At 38.6% G+C, this 16038-nt stretch overlaps 1 protein-coding gene across 2 annotated transcripts in view; it reads right to left on the bottom strand.

Moving 5' to 3' along the window:
* The window catches only part of PTPRR (protein tyrosine phosphatase, receptor type R), a 148972-nt gene that overhangs the window by 11969 nt on the left and 120965 nt on the right, over nt 1-16038 (bottom strand). For both annotated transcript variants that reach the window (XM_027893283.1, XM_027893284.1), the window contains 3 exons: nt 13385-13469; nt 6622-6701; nt 4430-4567 (listed from right to left, as the gene is read on the bottom strand). In XM_027893283.1, coding sequence (XP_027749084.1) covers nt 4430-4567; nt 6622-6701; nt 13385-13469 — 303 coding nt within the window. The remainder of the gene's footprint in view (nt 1-4429; nt 4568-6621; nt 6702-13384; nt 13470-16038) is intronic.

Genomic DNA, 16038 nt, shown 5'->3' on the forward strand with positions numbered 1-16038 from the left:
TATTCTAAACCTGTTCAAAAGTTAAACACAGTGGATGAGAAGTCTGGTGTCCAGTCTCATGTCCACAGCCAATAAAAACTCATTGCATATTGTATATATCAGAAAAAAGGAAGAAATCACCTGTTCTTATAATCACACCATCTTTTTCTGCCCTTTCTGCTGGTCCTGATTCTATTCCTTCCTCTACTTTCAGACCGCAGTTTCCCTTTCAGCATATTGATTTCTACAGCACTTTCTAACTAGGTAAATTGGTCACATATTTTGTCAGTTGGGGTTGAGTGTACAATTCCCTCTGTAGTCAGCAAACATACAACAGCTATGAGCAGGATTATTTGAAAGATACTTTAGTTAAAAAAAGAAAAGAAAAATCCTAACCAGCTACCAAAGCACCCAAAAGACTGGGAATCTTCTAACTTTGATGTGGAAATTTTCATCTTCCTGCCATCTTTCAAAATTGTGGTAATAAATGGTTTTGTGTTAATAAATGATTGCTTATTTCCGATCTAGTGCCTGACCTTTTTTTTTTTTTTTTTTTTTGAAATAAAGCAAAATTCCCTGACAAACAGGAAGTTTATACAAGAAACAGTATCTCATATGACTTTTAATTGATTTCAGCCTTAGTCCTTCCCTCTGTGTCAGGGCTGCAGGTTTAGACTCCCTGCATTCCCTGTCCTGTTTTCTGGCATGCTCTATCCCGTGCTTGCTGGGTACCAAGCTTCATGAGACTACTGAGTGGGATCTGGCTCTGCCTCAATCTGGGGCTGGCACCTGCAATTTGCCACAGTCTGTTTTTAATGTGCCAGAAGTGTTTCTATTGCATCCTGGTCCCTAATTCTGCTGGATGAAGGAAGGCTCTCTCAGGTGGCACAACATTTACCTGCTTTACATTCTCTAGATGTGGACCCTGAATAAAATTGTTTTAACAATTCTTAAATGTGCAATTGCTTTACTTCAACTCTGCTTCTTGTGTATTTTTCCATATAGCTATGCCTACAAATTTACACATTAAAAGCCCCAATAACCAGGACAACACACGCAAGTAACAAATAATAGCAATAAAGCTTCAGTTCCAGAATCCCTTTTTTACTCCTGCCCTCTATTTACTGTCATACTAACTCAAGCAGGAGAGGTATACTTCAAGAGGGCTTGCAGGATTTGCTTTCATATGCTAAAATCCTCAGAGTTAGGACCAAATCTTTTTAAGTTCTTCTAAAACTTAAAACATATCTATGGTAGCAATACTAAACTAATATGTAATTTTCAAAGAGGTTATGTGTAAAAGGTAAAAGGTAAAAGGTAGGATTTCCAGATTCCAAAATCTACTTGGCTATGCATGCATAAGCATGCCTATAGACTAACTGAGGGACAAAGTGTTACATGACATATATGAGCTTTGAACAGTGAGTTAACAAGATCATCCAAGACAAATACTGACTGCTAAAAAAGTTTACATTATCTGAGTTGAATAAACATGCATCTGTCAATATTAGTCCTTTTTTCTTGCAGAATGCTGCACAGTGTTCTTTCTTTATGCTTCCCAAAATATGTTTCCTGGTTAACAGGTAAAGTTGCTTGTAAGTTTTGAAGGCAGACTAAATGCATAATATTTATGGAGTACATAGCATAACTACAAAAACCAGCTGAGTTGTCTTGACTAAACTCAGTAAAGTATGAAGATTATATCTGCCTTGTGGGTAAAGCTTTGTAAGATTGTGTTACTATGGAATTACTACAGAATTACAGATGGTAGCCTTCAATTAGTGATTTATCTCATCCTCTTAAGAGTGGGATGGATCACACTCTGGAGATGACTACTGCTCTTCAGTGACCAGGGAGGGTACCTAGACTGCTAGATGAGACGTGTTTTTCCTAGTATTAATCCTAAAATTACAGCCTAGATTTCCAAGTTTCTCCCTAGTTATTCAGGCAGCTCACTAGTTATTCAGAAGCTCCTTTGCTGAGGACTCTCCTTGCACAGGTAGATCTTCATTTTTTTCAGACATCCTGTAGTTCTGAGGATAGGTTTTACAAATTCTGATTAAAATATCAGAGCACCCATAGTTCTTTCAGCATTATCCTTCCTTACAAATCAATCCTCTTTTTTTAATCAGACTTCAGAATGAAAAAGAAAATCCAATAATTTAATGCTGCATGTTTTCTTTGTATAGCTGAAATTAATATTTTGTTCAGCACTCTACCTTCATATTATAACTTCATCCATCCTGCAAAAAGTGTAACCACAGCAAGTCTTAACCATTTTTTCAACTGATATATGGAATTAAATCTATAGAAACCTTTATTCATCATCATTTCACACAATTCCTGTTGCTAACGCAAATTTGTTACATTGATATATTGAACTAGGACACTAACGTCCAAAATATTTGACTTTTGTAAAATAAATAAATTTATTGTTGAGATTAATGTTTTTCACGTGTCTCTCATTTGAGAGCTCCTTCATTACATGTTATTTCATACATTACAGTACATTATAGCTCAAATGGAGGCTGACTGGTATTATAGCAACTGAGGAATATGGCTTATACATGAGAGTCAGGTATAGAGGTTTATTTGTTAAGGAGTGGATGTGGATGAATATGCTTTCAGATATGTGTATATATTGCAGATGTACCTCCCTGAAAACAATGGAAATAAAGCAGACCATGGAGAAGAAAAAATATCATGCTAAATAACATCTGATCTTGCCTTCTCTATAGAAAGCAATATTTTAACAGTGAAGATAATATGCTGAGCATGCCCAATAGCTAAGATGTTTTCTTTTCAATAGCAAGCAAAGTTTCAGGAGGAACCTGCTAACGGTGGGAGAGTTCCTTAGATTTCTAGACAGGGCAGAACAGCTTGCACAAACACAGCCTCTCTATATAGCCTGGGAACGCCTTGAGATTCCTCACCCTTTCTATTAGGAGGAAATTACCATTGCCAGGCACAACAATGCCGATAAACACCAGTGCCTAGAGCCTGCGTAACTCAGGTAAACACAGCGCTTCCTGACATGATGAAAACCACTGGGCACTTCTTTCAAGTCATTCTTCTTACACAGTGTCAGATGTGAGTGTTTAAACAGTCAGCATTTCCTCCGTGAAATACTTACTCTTTTGGTCTCTTAGGCTGGGCTAAGTTTGCTATGCTTTCATGATTAATCTGAAATGCAGGCTTCTGGAGACTTGTTTGAACAGTCTAGTGCAAAATGGCACCTGGATTGGAAATACATCCTGGGACATTTTACAGGACCAACCTACTTTTTACATAGGTTTCTTAAAATCCCCTGAATTTTAAGTTCATGTTAGAAGTGCAAACTCACAGTGACAAAGAGTGAAGCAGCAGTGAAGAGGATGAGAAGGGTATGTCTACTGAGTCCACATTTAAATGGGGCAGTGAGTTTGAGCCCTGGGAACACACTTATACTCTTGGTTCCTTGGTCACTCAGACTGGAAACTTTGCTTGAATAAACACTGTTGTTCTATCATCACATGCATCTGAGTTTGAAGACCAGGAGTGTGAGTGTAGCAGGGTCAACACAGTCCTGGTGCTTACCTGGCAAGGTGCTAAGACTTGATTGAGGCACCTACCTAGAGCTGGGAATTGTTACCAAGTCTAGCAGTTTGGACTCAAGAAAAAAGTCCAACTCCTTTATTTCTATCTCACTCTTGTTGGCAAGCCTGTAAACCACTCCTTTAACATTCAGTCTTCCAGAACAGTTTTGTGTTGGTCCTCTGCATGGAAGAGTGATTTTTGTTCCTAATGTTTGGTAGTCAGAAATATGGACTCTGTCACGAAGAAAGAAAGCCTGACAAAAATTTACATGAATATTAATTAAAGCTATAGAAGATATAGTTTGGAATGTATGCAGAAGCCACAGAATGTATAACGGTTGGCCATTAACCATTAAAATGCAATTGTCAGCTCTGACTGATACTAAAGTAAAGAGCCATGTATTTCCATTCTGGCTAAGCTCCTCCATGGTGTTGACATTTGGGAGCCCAAACTGTATGTCTGGGATGGTCCAGATGATTTGTAACATTTGGAATGCATTAAAAACCTGACATTATAGCAAAGTGCAAGCTTCCACCATGTCAGGAAAACGCTACTCATAACATTAACCATCTAGTCTTTCTATAGAAGGAAGTAAAAAGAAGTACAGAAGTGACCAACAGATAAATGAGGTGTTTCTTATAAATTTACAAACCCAAAACCACAGATCTAGAAAACGGAATTCCTTTTTGTGTTCTTTTAATACATCTCTTATGGTGTCTATATGATTGCACTTGGTGTATTTGGCTACCCCACCATAGCCTATAAACAGATCCTTTAAGAGCTGGTTATCTGCTAGCTTCCTTCCATATCTGCTAAGGTCCTTCTACTATATGCAGCCATAGGAATAATTTCTCAGTTTTTATAGTTGTCATACCTCATTTTTTTCTTTCAGCTTTGTGATCATAACAATGACAGGGCTGTCCTCTTGCCAAACCATCTGCCAGAAATCATTCACGGTATTAATCATGGGTCCCTGAGTTGCAATGAAAGCTTTCTCTTTACCTCCATATCCCTGGTTTAGAAACAGACACAGAAACATTTACTTTAAATTCATGTGGTCAATCAATATTGCAGATGAATGTTCTAAAAGAGCAGAAAAATTAATCTGAAATAAAAAAAAAACACGGTTATTTGAACTGAAAGCAGTTATGACTAATAGTAGAGCAGATCAGAAATTTTTCAGTAGAACAGTTTTTGCTCTGGAAACTACTGATTTGATGAACTTAAATGGTCTCGAGAATACATCATCCCTCTCAAATTTCGTTGCTTACTTGGTTTCTTTTGGCTTACTCCATTCTCCAAGTTGCTGGGGCTTTCCACCACCCATCACTTTAAACTATGACTTATATTGCAGCAGTGTTTACAAGACAGCATATAGTCAACAAGCCACAGGAAAGAAAATGAGAACTATAAAACTGTTTTCTACAAAGATTTATGACAGAAAAAAAAGATTTAAAATACATGAATGCTTGTGGAGTCAAAGGTTCTGCTATGCATCTTTGCTAAGGGAGAAGTGCCTTTAAATGAGACTTTATAGGAAAGAGAACATATCAGTATAGGGAGTCCCAAGACAGACACAAGTGTGTAGGAAGTCAAAGAAAGGTCAGGCAAACAGTGGGAAAGCAGAGGAGAATAAAAGCCAAGAAGAAATGGGAAAAACAAGACAATGAATTCTTATTCTTTGGGTGAAAAGGAGAAGTTATGAGTTTGTGCCATAACAGGGACCCCAACAGTAATGCTGGAGATCCTGGCAATGTCTGAAGGGAATGAGTGAATGGAGAACAACTAGAGATGGTGTGGGAGCCTCTAGCCTTGGGTCTTTTGGATGCCTTTCTCCCTGACAGCTTTTACTCATTGCACAAACCAATGGGATAGATCCTCAGCTGTCCTACTCACCAACCTGCCTGAACATACTTTGTCCAAGACAGGTCTGTCAGGATCCAGCAAGCCTAATGATTTTCCATACATGGGTGGGAAATTTCATTTCACTGCTGGGTTATTCCAGCAGTTCAACTGGTGTTAGTAGCAGGAGAAATCACCGTATGTGGGCCTGAAGAGTGGAGACATGGGGAAAAGGGAGACCTCAGAGGACTCAAAACATGACTGGCTCATGGAAGAGCTGCTCTCCAAAGAGGAGTGCTCTGCTTAGTTACATGATAATGTCTTCTTAGAAAATGCTGAAAGTCCAGGATGCAAAGAAAGGCAGGTTAAGGGGCATGGGGGATGTATGGAGGATATACATATATATTAATGTACTGTTATTTAAATAAGCAACATCACTGCAGAGCTCTGGGGCAAAATTTCCATTGCATTATTACATTTATTCCAGCTGAGGGTCAGGATAATAACTCTAACCAAAACATTTAATTTTGCAGGTGGAAGACTACACTCCTAAAACATGACTGAAGTAGTTTCGTAGTAGTCTATTTAGCATACACTGCATCATGAGTTTAAGAAAGCTCTGTGTGTGTGAGACCAAGGATTATAACATAGCTGACACTTAGAAATAATGCTTTCCAACAGGGTTCCTGCTGGTGAAGTGTTTGTGTCATGTGACCTATATAGGGAGTAAAATGTGAACAACTGTGTCTGTTGTGGGCACATGTGCACATTTAATGTATCTGTTTATGCTCCTTTTCACAAACTTATTACAGTGTTTATTTAATTACTTAACTGTTGATTTCAGGAATATCAACTGATATATTGAAAATACTGGTATCTGTTATTGTGAAAGGCAACCCTCTTTTCTTTTTTATAAGGCAGTAAGAAAATATTAAACAGTAAATACTAAACTGAACAAATAGTAATGCATGTATTTCTTAATGTTTTTTATAAACTCTTTGATAAATCATTTTTTTTATTGCAACCATTTTAGTACATTCATGGCTATGTGGTCTTTGTTACAAATGGCTCATGAAACTATTTCTATCACATCTATGTAGACAGATTTGGAATTATGAATGATGATGGGTAAGAATAAAGTGAGTGGCACCTGGAAAAGTCAGCTATTCACATGGAAAATAAAATATTGTCTCAAAAGTCCATGAAGAGTGTATATTTACTTACCCTAATGTAGTTAGCATTTATGTAGGTACTCAAGGAGTCAGATGGATTTTTTGGTTTCAAATACACTCTGCTTAGAGGATCTAAGGGTATAAGGAAGATAGAAAGTGAAAAGAAAACCCATAGTTAGAAGGCTTCTACAGAGCATCAAAGTCTTCTGAAGAAAAGAATCTACAATTACTCAGGGTTGCTAAGAAGTAAAGCATTATGCACCAAATTCTTCCCTCTGCAAAGGATCATCACATGCAGCTAAGGTACCTGTATACTGCACAATGCTGGGCTGTGAAGAACCATCTCAGCAAGTTTTACACATTGAAGCAGCATTATAAGGTCCAGGCAATGTTCAGCAAGGTCTAGTCTTCCCATGCTGAGTATCAAGCTGACCTGCCTAGACTGAGACTCTGAAATCTGTGTCATATCATTGTTCAATTACACCAAGTCCTTTGGATTTGACTTTGGTATCTTTGCCTGAAGCTATAGTGTTCAATGACTACATTGGACAGTTAGACTTAAATTAAGTAAAGTTCCCTCTTCCTGGGATGAAATCAGATATGTGTTTTTTATACCAATTCAAGTTCTCTGTAAGGGCCTGGACTAGGTAATCCATATCACATCCCTTCAGTCTTGTGTCCTCATCTGACACAATTTGTGATCATTCATGTGCACTGGACTGGAGACACAATGCCAAAATACAGGAACATTTATCTTCACTCTATTCTTTCCTTCAGTCTTGGGTGATCTAGAATGTAGTAGGGGCCAGTTCTGTTGAGTAGAGAGATGGAGGTTACTAAACCCCTCCTGCAAAGGAAGGTTTTGCTTGCTCATTCTCGTTATGTGATCCCCCATGTAATACCATTTTGGAATTAAAGCCAGTAAATTCTCAAGTACATAATATAAAAGAAAGGGGTAAGCAGAAGGGGAGTGAGATGCCTATGTTGTGGCTGTCTATGAACACAATTTGACTTTCTTCACACCTTTTCTGAAAAAAAACATTCTACTATTAAGAAAACTATATGGAAATATGTCTGTGCTGACAAAATACCTTCTCTTCTGGCAATTTCCCTAAATAATTAGAATTAGTGGGGTTTTGACACTATATAGACACCTGTTGGTTTGGAAATAGTCTCTGGATAGCTGCTTTGCTAAGTGCAATCTAGGCTATGTGTTTAAAAATACACGGATGCTGAGCTGGAAAGTGATAAGAAAACACTATTTATGGTGTGGTTTTGCTGTTAACACAAGAAATATACAGTTGATGTACCTATGCTGTAGCAAAAATTGGTATTTTCAGAGTTGTTTTGGGATTTATTTTGTGACTTTTCATCCTGCTCCTAAGAACTAGATAAAACCTCTGCAAATCAAAGGAAGAGGAGGGATGATGCCAAACATAAATTTCCCACTGGATGTCACAGGAGCATCTTGGACAGGAATGGAGCCTTTGTAGAACTCAGGCTGATGCTTTGAAAGTATATTTCTTAAAATATGCAAATGACTGCATGACTTCTAATTCAAAGACTGTACATGGAAGTCTTGTCTTGTGCAGTTAGTAGCACTAAGTGAACCCTAATTAGCCTGTGTTAAAATCTCTTTGTACTAGCTTTTGCAACTTTTTTCACTTAGAGCTTTTTTTTCTCTTAACAATATGAGGACAGGAAACTTCTCATTCCTTTTCAGCAGAGTGATTATTAGCCATTTCCACAAATGCCTCAGGCTACGTGGCCTTGAAAAAACACCCGCTTCCTCTAGCTCACACAATGCCTCTGATTCTGGTGTCACTTGACCTCTACCTTAAAAAACCTCTTCCAAGCAGCCTCAACATCCAGTTTAATTACCATGTCTTGAGATAAATCCCTCTGTTACTAGGGAGCAGCTAAATCAGTTTCACAGTTTCTGAGACCTCCTTCCAACTCCAATCAACGAAACAAACACTGCTTCCGAACAGGAATCTTTTATAAATTAACAGTCATGATCAGTTACGAAATAGGCAAGTGTTGTAAACTGAGCTCTGAGATGAGGAAAACCTGAGCAGTGCTAACGATCCAGAGCCACTAAGCAATCAACAGACATAAATGGAAGTCATTAGCTTCCTCCTGAATGACAAATACCTTGGAGGTCCTAATCTTTTCCTCAAGGATGGCAAAGTCTGAGAGTCTGAAGTTACAGGAGAAAGACAGATGGTGGCTGCAAGGCTGAATTCATCAATGATTGTAAAGCATCTTGAAACGCAGCAGAGTTGTTAAGCACTTCAAATTACTAATAAAATACATCTTCTACAACTTTAACTGAGGCAAAATTACTCCAGTATTCTTTCATGTATCTAAGGAGTTTGGAATAGTTCTCCCATAAGAATAGAAGAAGCTTTTTCTAACTCCATCTTTAACAAATCAATATTGTCCTGAACTTACCACAATGGAGCAAGAGGAAGGTCTTAAAGGGGTTGTAACTTGCCCCCATGAGTATGCCCAGTGATGGGAAAAATCAGGGCTTAACAACTTCCTGCAATGCCACAGATTCTGGAGGACCATCCACTCCATGATGTCACTTTGTTATGAAGGCATGGGATTTTGTCCCATTGCAAAGGCTGTATTCCTTGTACGGTGGGTATAATGTGCTGTGGTCATTTTTCCTTCTTCTATTTTAACTACTGTGTCCTGAATTCTTTAGGGCATGGGTATGTTTGCATTTGTAGCATTTCCAAGGTAAGTCATTTGTTACTCCTAGTCCTATCCTAGTTGCCTAAACAACAGCAAGACAGAAATACTGAGAGAAAGGTTGTCCTTAAGCTGTTTCTGGGTTTTTTTTTAGCAGGAAAGGAAGACAAAAATTTTGTGAGGCAGACTGCTCTCACACTTACAGCCCGAAAGGTCATAAATTTTTCAGATATTGAAACATTCTGAAATTCGTTCTTCTCTATTTTGCCTAGTTTTGCTTGCCGTCTATAAATAAATTAAGGGTACTGGTATTACTTGGCAAATATTGTAACACAGAACATTGAAGAATCATACTAGACTGAATTGCCAATCTCTGCCAGGTAGGGAATAGGCTATTAGACTTGCAAATAATGCAGCTGCTTCAAAACAACTCATGTATAAAATACCTGTAAACTATGCACCATTTTTTAATCTCATCTGAATTATTTCCTGTTAATTCCAGTATAATCCAGGATTTTTCAATCGAAAACTTAATGGATTTATCATGGTGAGTGCTTCTGCATTTAAAACATGCTTCAGCATTACAAAATAAAGTTTCATCCATGTGAGGTGAATCTTTCTTATCCACTAAAAATATGGTATGCCTAATATCCATTTACATTTTTAACTATGCAGTCTAATAGATCAATTATTATAATACTTGCTATTTACAAATACTATACATGCTATGATACTGGTGACCCCCACTAGGACACATTTTGTTGATTGACGTGGATATGGAAAAATGCATTGATGCACCCTTGTTGAATTCCATTAAGATTCAACTATTTTTCTCTTCTGATTTGTATATATGACCTTTTTTCTTTAGTCTCTGAAAGTGTGCTGTTGGCCTTTTGCCTTCACTGTGGAGCAGGACTGGAGCAAATATGACTGTTTGTAGTCAGGACCAGGGAGTTCAAGGGATCTTGAAAATTCTCGGCATCAAGAAAACGGTTTTCTAGCGTCTGTCTATATGCTTTCATAATAAATTAACTAGTTCATATGATTTTAATTTAACTTTCCACCTGCCTTCAGCCGGAGCACCAGAGCCAGTTTTAGCACAAGTACTCCAAGCAAGAGCTTGTGGACTTTATAAGGTCTGACCCCCCAAGTGCTTTCTATCTTCATGTTACTGTGAATCTGCTGTTTTGTCCAAGGTGTTTTCATGAAGACTTTTGACATGAGGTTACTCTTTGGAAAGGGATAGGGAATGGTAACCAGATACCTTGGATGTATTGCACACACAAAGATACCCACAGAATAGTGTTAAGCTGCTTGCTCCTTTGTAAGCAAAAGTCCAGATATACTCTGAAGTACCACAGGAATTCTGCTTGTGGTTTGATGCAGAAAAGTGAGACAGGAAGTAGAAAAGATAGAGGTCTTTGAAGCTGAGGTCCTGCTTCAGAGACATGTAGTGGGAGCTGCAGGAAACATGCAGGCAAAGGTGAAGATGTAGAGTAAGAGAATGAGGAAGAAGCAGCAGGGCTGGTACTCTGCCACAGGTGAGAGACTGGGAAACCTGTGTGCAGGATTGGGAACCTGCTCAGAGGGAGAGAGAAATACTATAGACTGGTCGCAGAGGGAATGCAGCTGAAGGTATGGAGCAGGGTTTAAAAGGAGCAACGGGCAGGGTCACAGTCAGGAGGAAGGATGGAGAAAGAGTGATTTTAAGAAACTGCTTAGCCACTTGCCTCTGATCCCAACTGGCCCCTCATTAGTTGAATTAGAATATTATTATAATGCAAATAACACTTAGAAAACTTAAAGTGTTTGCATAAGAGTGTTGGCTATGTTATAATGACTGAAACATCTTTCAAAGCGTTGTAACATATCCTGCAGTTTATAGTTTTCTATATGGAATAATTTTCAGTAGGCATTAGTTTTATTTCACACGAGTGTGTCTGGCTGGGTAGTATCTGCACCCTGTCACAGAATTATCTTTTAGAAAATGAGAACATTCTCCACAGCATAGAGGGTGGAGCTGGCAAGACTGGGCATTTTTAGGAGATAATCCATCAGCTCAAACGTCACTTGTCATCACAGGTGCCCCGATTCAGGAGACGCACCCAGTGCTGGGAATGGAAAAGCTGATGCGGGTGTATGAGGCAGCAGGTTGATATCATCTGAGCAGGAAACCAGAAAAGCTGTTCTATTTAATCACTCAAATAATTTCCAAACCCTCTCAGACTGGGTGTGGGATGTGCGAGTATTTATTGTGAGTATGTGCCTCAATCCTCAAAATACCTTTTTGCTTTCTAAAAATCTGATGCTAACAGACCTTTTGATTTCTGTCAAGGAAAGTTACAAAGTGACTGTCAGCGAGTAGCTGTGGTGCATACCAGCAGCATGCTTGGATTCAAAATGTTCCATGGAGCTGGCAGCACATCCCAGTTAACTGGAGGTGAAGACACACAGGCACGCCGGCTCTCAAAGCTTTTTCACTGCAATTTCACGTATTGCAGTGAAATAGGACTCATCACATTTGCCAGGCATTGCTGAAGGTGAACCTGATGCTGGCTGAGGCAGCTGGGACATGAGATTTTAAGGGAAGGGAGAACTTCTTTCAAAGATCTGCCGGTCAAGTGAAGAGAGGCCTGGTGATATCTTGTCTCCACTGCAGCTGATGGCAGAAGTCCTGCTGTCGTCAAAGGGGTCAGGATTTCACCTTCCATGTACATCCTGTTGACACTGGGCCAGACTCTAAGGGATGCTGAATTTTCTGACTGTTAGGTATACAACTTGCATTAAGTTACTTTCTTTCTTTTATTCCCTTCAACATTTCTTGACTGCACTCAAATGCACAGAGCTATTGGTTGCAATAGATGAACTAAGCTTAAATACAATGGAAATTTTACTGGAGGCTGAAGAAGAAACAAGGACTCTACACAAGTTTCTGTCCCAGCAACATATCACATTTCTGAGACAAATCTAGAGGCTGAAGGCCACCAGTTGTCATTAATTTGACTGCAAGGCCATTGTATGATGTGAACAAATTACAGTGCACTCAGGCTCGGTGAGAGAAACTTCATCATTTGAATTTGAATTACTAACGTAACATAGGCCCACAAGGACAGTCTAGAGATGATTAGAAAACAAATTTCTAGTTGATAGGATATGCTATCATTTTAAAAGTATTCTTCATTCCAAACATAAGCAAAGGGATGTGTTTACATTTTTCTGTGGGAGTGTTCTATAAAATTTGAATCACTGAACTTTTTCACTTTGGTGATGTCAAAACTGATAAAACTGTTCATGTCTATATTTAGTGCAATGTTAAAACTTCTGCAGCCTATTTTGAAACAGAACACAAAACATAATGCTTATTAAAAGAGAAATGGAATATCTTATTATCTGCCAACAAATCCTATGAAAATAGTTGCATTTCAGAGAGATGTATTTTGAAGGAAAATTATTCCACAGAAAAGTTTTCAATCACCTCTGATTATAACAAAGCAACTGTTATGTGAATTTGGGCCAATGAAAATACAGAAGCAGTACAGAAAGCAGCAATAAGTTTACAGCAACGAAGAGACAGCACTGTGTGACAGTGGTTTTCTTACTCCTGCAAACAGATTTCCCCAAAGACAATTTAGCACACCGAGAAGAAAAAAAACCCAACCACCAGAGGATTTATAAAGATGGAAGCCCACTAGAACGAAGGATAAGTAGCACCTATTTCTTGTAGTCTGAGCTTTTTTTAGTCCCAAGTAGCTTCCTCCAACCAGAGGGAATTCAGTGACTGCAAGACAATTTGGGCTGTGATGGATGAGCTACTGTGAGGCATGGCACATCTCTCTCTACTCATCTGCCTGAGCTGCCTTTCAGAGAGAATCATCATGCACTTCTGAACATGACTGGGATGCTGCCAACATGTGTACCTGCTAGGGCATTCAATGAGAGTTCTGCATTTGGCATTCCTACAGCGCTGGGCTTCTGTTATCTTTCTACACAGATTATAAATACAAGTATGAATGGGTACACAACAAGCAAATATAAAGACAGCTGGATATTCACAGCAATAAGTTCTCAAAGCAGGACTAAATGTCATATAGGAAACCATGGGCTAACTCACTTACTTGGCAAAATTGTTTTATAGCGATTTTTAGTTCCATGACTCGGGATGTCAATTTCTTTGGGATCCACAAAATTCATTGGTATTTCCTATAAAAAATAAATTAAATCAGATCGATGTTTCCAAAGGAGCCATGCAGGAAATTATCACCAGAAGGCCATCTGCTGTTACACAACTGTCTTTTGACATCAAAGGTATTAAGAAAAAAAGTGGTTCCCACCTCAAGCCTGTCAACACCCTTCCTTTAATAAACACAGGGAGTTGCATACTGAAGGGGTGACTTCCAAGGAACACTTCTGATAAATTATTAAAAAAAAAGTTTTTACGGGATTAGGAGCAAGGTTAAAATGCACAATAGTTCTAGAAAAGTGGAGTTCAAAAGTGCAGTACTGTGTCAGAAAAGAGCAATATTTTACATAACTGGAGGAGGAACTTTGAAAATAATTAAATATTAATATACAGGAAACATTTTTTTAAAATGCTGTGCTAAGCCCTTAACAACGTCTTTTCAAAGACTTCACTTGCCTTTTATTTAAACTACTAGAATGAAGTGCCTTAGTCTTTTGCATTCAATGACTCAAAATTAATAAAAATCTAAATCTATTTCTCTTGCTTTTCATTTTGACCTTTTAGTGACTGATTTGCACCATCTTCTTTAAATATGCAAATGTGCAAGTAACTAATGTGACAGTTTCCTTGAAGTTTCAAAAATATACAAATGATAAACTCCTGATGAACTTAAAATTAATGTTTTTCAAGTTATTTGTCAGCATGAAAAGTAGAAATCCCTCAATTTTGCATGAACAAGATGTTTAACTTCTTTTAAGGGAGGGTAAGAATAATTTTGATTTTGAGGTCCCAAAACAGTGTTTTTACAGTTGAATAAAAACAACCCTTTTAAAATGGAAAGATGAAACATGTAGGGTTTTTTTTCCCTGATTGTGGGGGATGTTTTACCAACCAAAACAATCTGGCAAAATCACATTAAAAATGCTTCAGCTGACTCAAATCTTCATCTTTTTACTAGGGTTTTTTTTTTGGTCACCATTATTTAAATTATCTTAGAGTAAGCTGGAATTTGATCTTCAGTAAATCAATACTTCTACTTAAAAGAACAGTAATTACTAGAGATTTGGAAATTTCATGCTAGCCTCGGACATTTATCCTAAGAGACAGAGGTATATTAAATAATTGCCTCTTGCAGACACATAGGAATGTGAAGAGGATCTTTTGGATTCAATCACTGGAAAATCTACTAAAATATTTTCCTCTAAAATCAGGTGGTTTCTAGCTCTAGAGGTGCAGCCCTGCCCAGGACTTTGGCACAGATGAGATGCATGGCCACTGTCCTTCAGACACAAGCTCTGGTCAGGCTCAGCATAACTGACTTCTGCAAGGTTTTTTTTTTTGAGGAACAATGATGAGGCCTCTAACCAAGGATGCACCCAACAGCAGATCTTTACACAGGTTCACCAAGCAGGGAGAGCTCCCCTCTCACTTTTCTGCTTAAAGAGATGGCAAAGTTAAGTAAAATTTAGATGGTTTATAATGAAATGCTGTGATTCATTTCTGCTTCTCAGCTTGGCTCTGAACATGATTATGTGAGTCTGTGTTGATTCTTATTTTTCTGCCTTCTCTGCCTGATGTGGATGCACTTTGTGGATCTTCTTTATTCTCCCTGTTCTTCCTCAGTTTCTTCTTTGCTCTTCAGCTGACTCCTCAGAAGAAAGACATGCTGTTCAGGCCAGCCAAAGTGGTGCTGCTAAGATACTCCTTCCTTGCAGGTACTTCACCCTGTCCTTTTTCAGCTCCCTGTACTGCCATCCATATGATGCTTTTGCTATATGTGGGATCTTCTCACTTGTAAGACTCATTCCTGCATAAATTTCATCCCTATTACCTTAGGTCAAACCATCTCACCTCTGTCCTGCTTCTAATGCCACTTCCTCCTCTACAAACTACAAAATGACCTCCCACACCCTCCTCATATTTATCTGTGACTTTCACCACTTCCCAATGGCGATCTCTGTGAGATTTTACCCTTGGCCCTTGGGCTCCAAACTGTTCCACATGGCTGACCTAGAGCTTCCCTGGCTCAGTTCTGGGTAAGTATAAAGACCACCAGTGAATGGTTTCTGAAAGGTTTCCCTGCTGAACTATATATCGAGAGAGAGCAAGATGCCTACCCTGTGTTTAATGTGATCTATGTCTGTCATCTACAGAGACTGAAAAAAAAAGATGCATGGCAAAGAAAGAGTCCTCTGCCTGCTCAGCCAGTGATGGTGGTCAGTGGGGCTCTTCCAGCTGCCTGGCTGTCTCCCTTGCTACTCCTGCTGAAATTTTTAAATAGTTCATTATTTGGCCAGTTACTGACAGATGCCATCAGGTTGAAAACAGAAACACATTTCTCTGGGCCAACAAGGTCCATTAATAATATTCACCACTTACATCCTGTAAACACTTTCTAATCAGTGGGCTCCTCCCAGTTGTAAGCACTTGTGAGGCCAAGGGCACAGGCAAAAACTTGTGGAAATACATCGTGCATCACAGCCACAGACAAGTCACTTATTCAGAAACTGGCTGTGAGAAACAAGAGATTATTCTAGAAAAAAAAATAAATCAGAATTTTTATTTATTATTGGGATAACATTCCTGCTA

The sequence above is a fragment of the Empidonax traillii genome, unplaced genomic scaffold, assembly GCF_003031625.1.
Source record: "Empidonax traillii isolate 1590-97213 ecotype Southwest subspecies unplaced genomic scaffold, ASM303162v1 scaffold385:size1130455, whole genome shotgun sequence".
In the NCBI taxonomy this organism is placed as follows: Eukaryota; Metazoa; Chordata; class Aves; order Passeriformes; family Tyrannidae; genus Empidonax; species Empidonax traillii.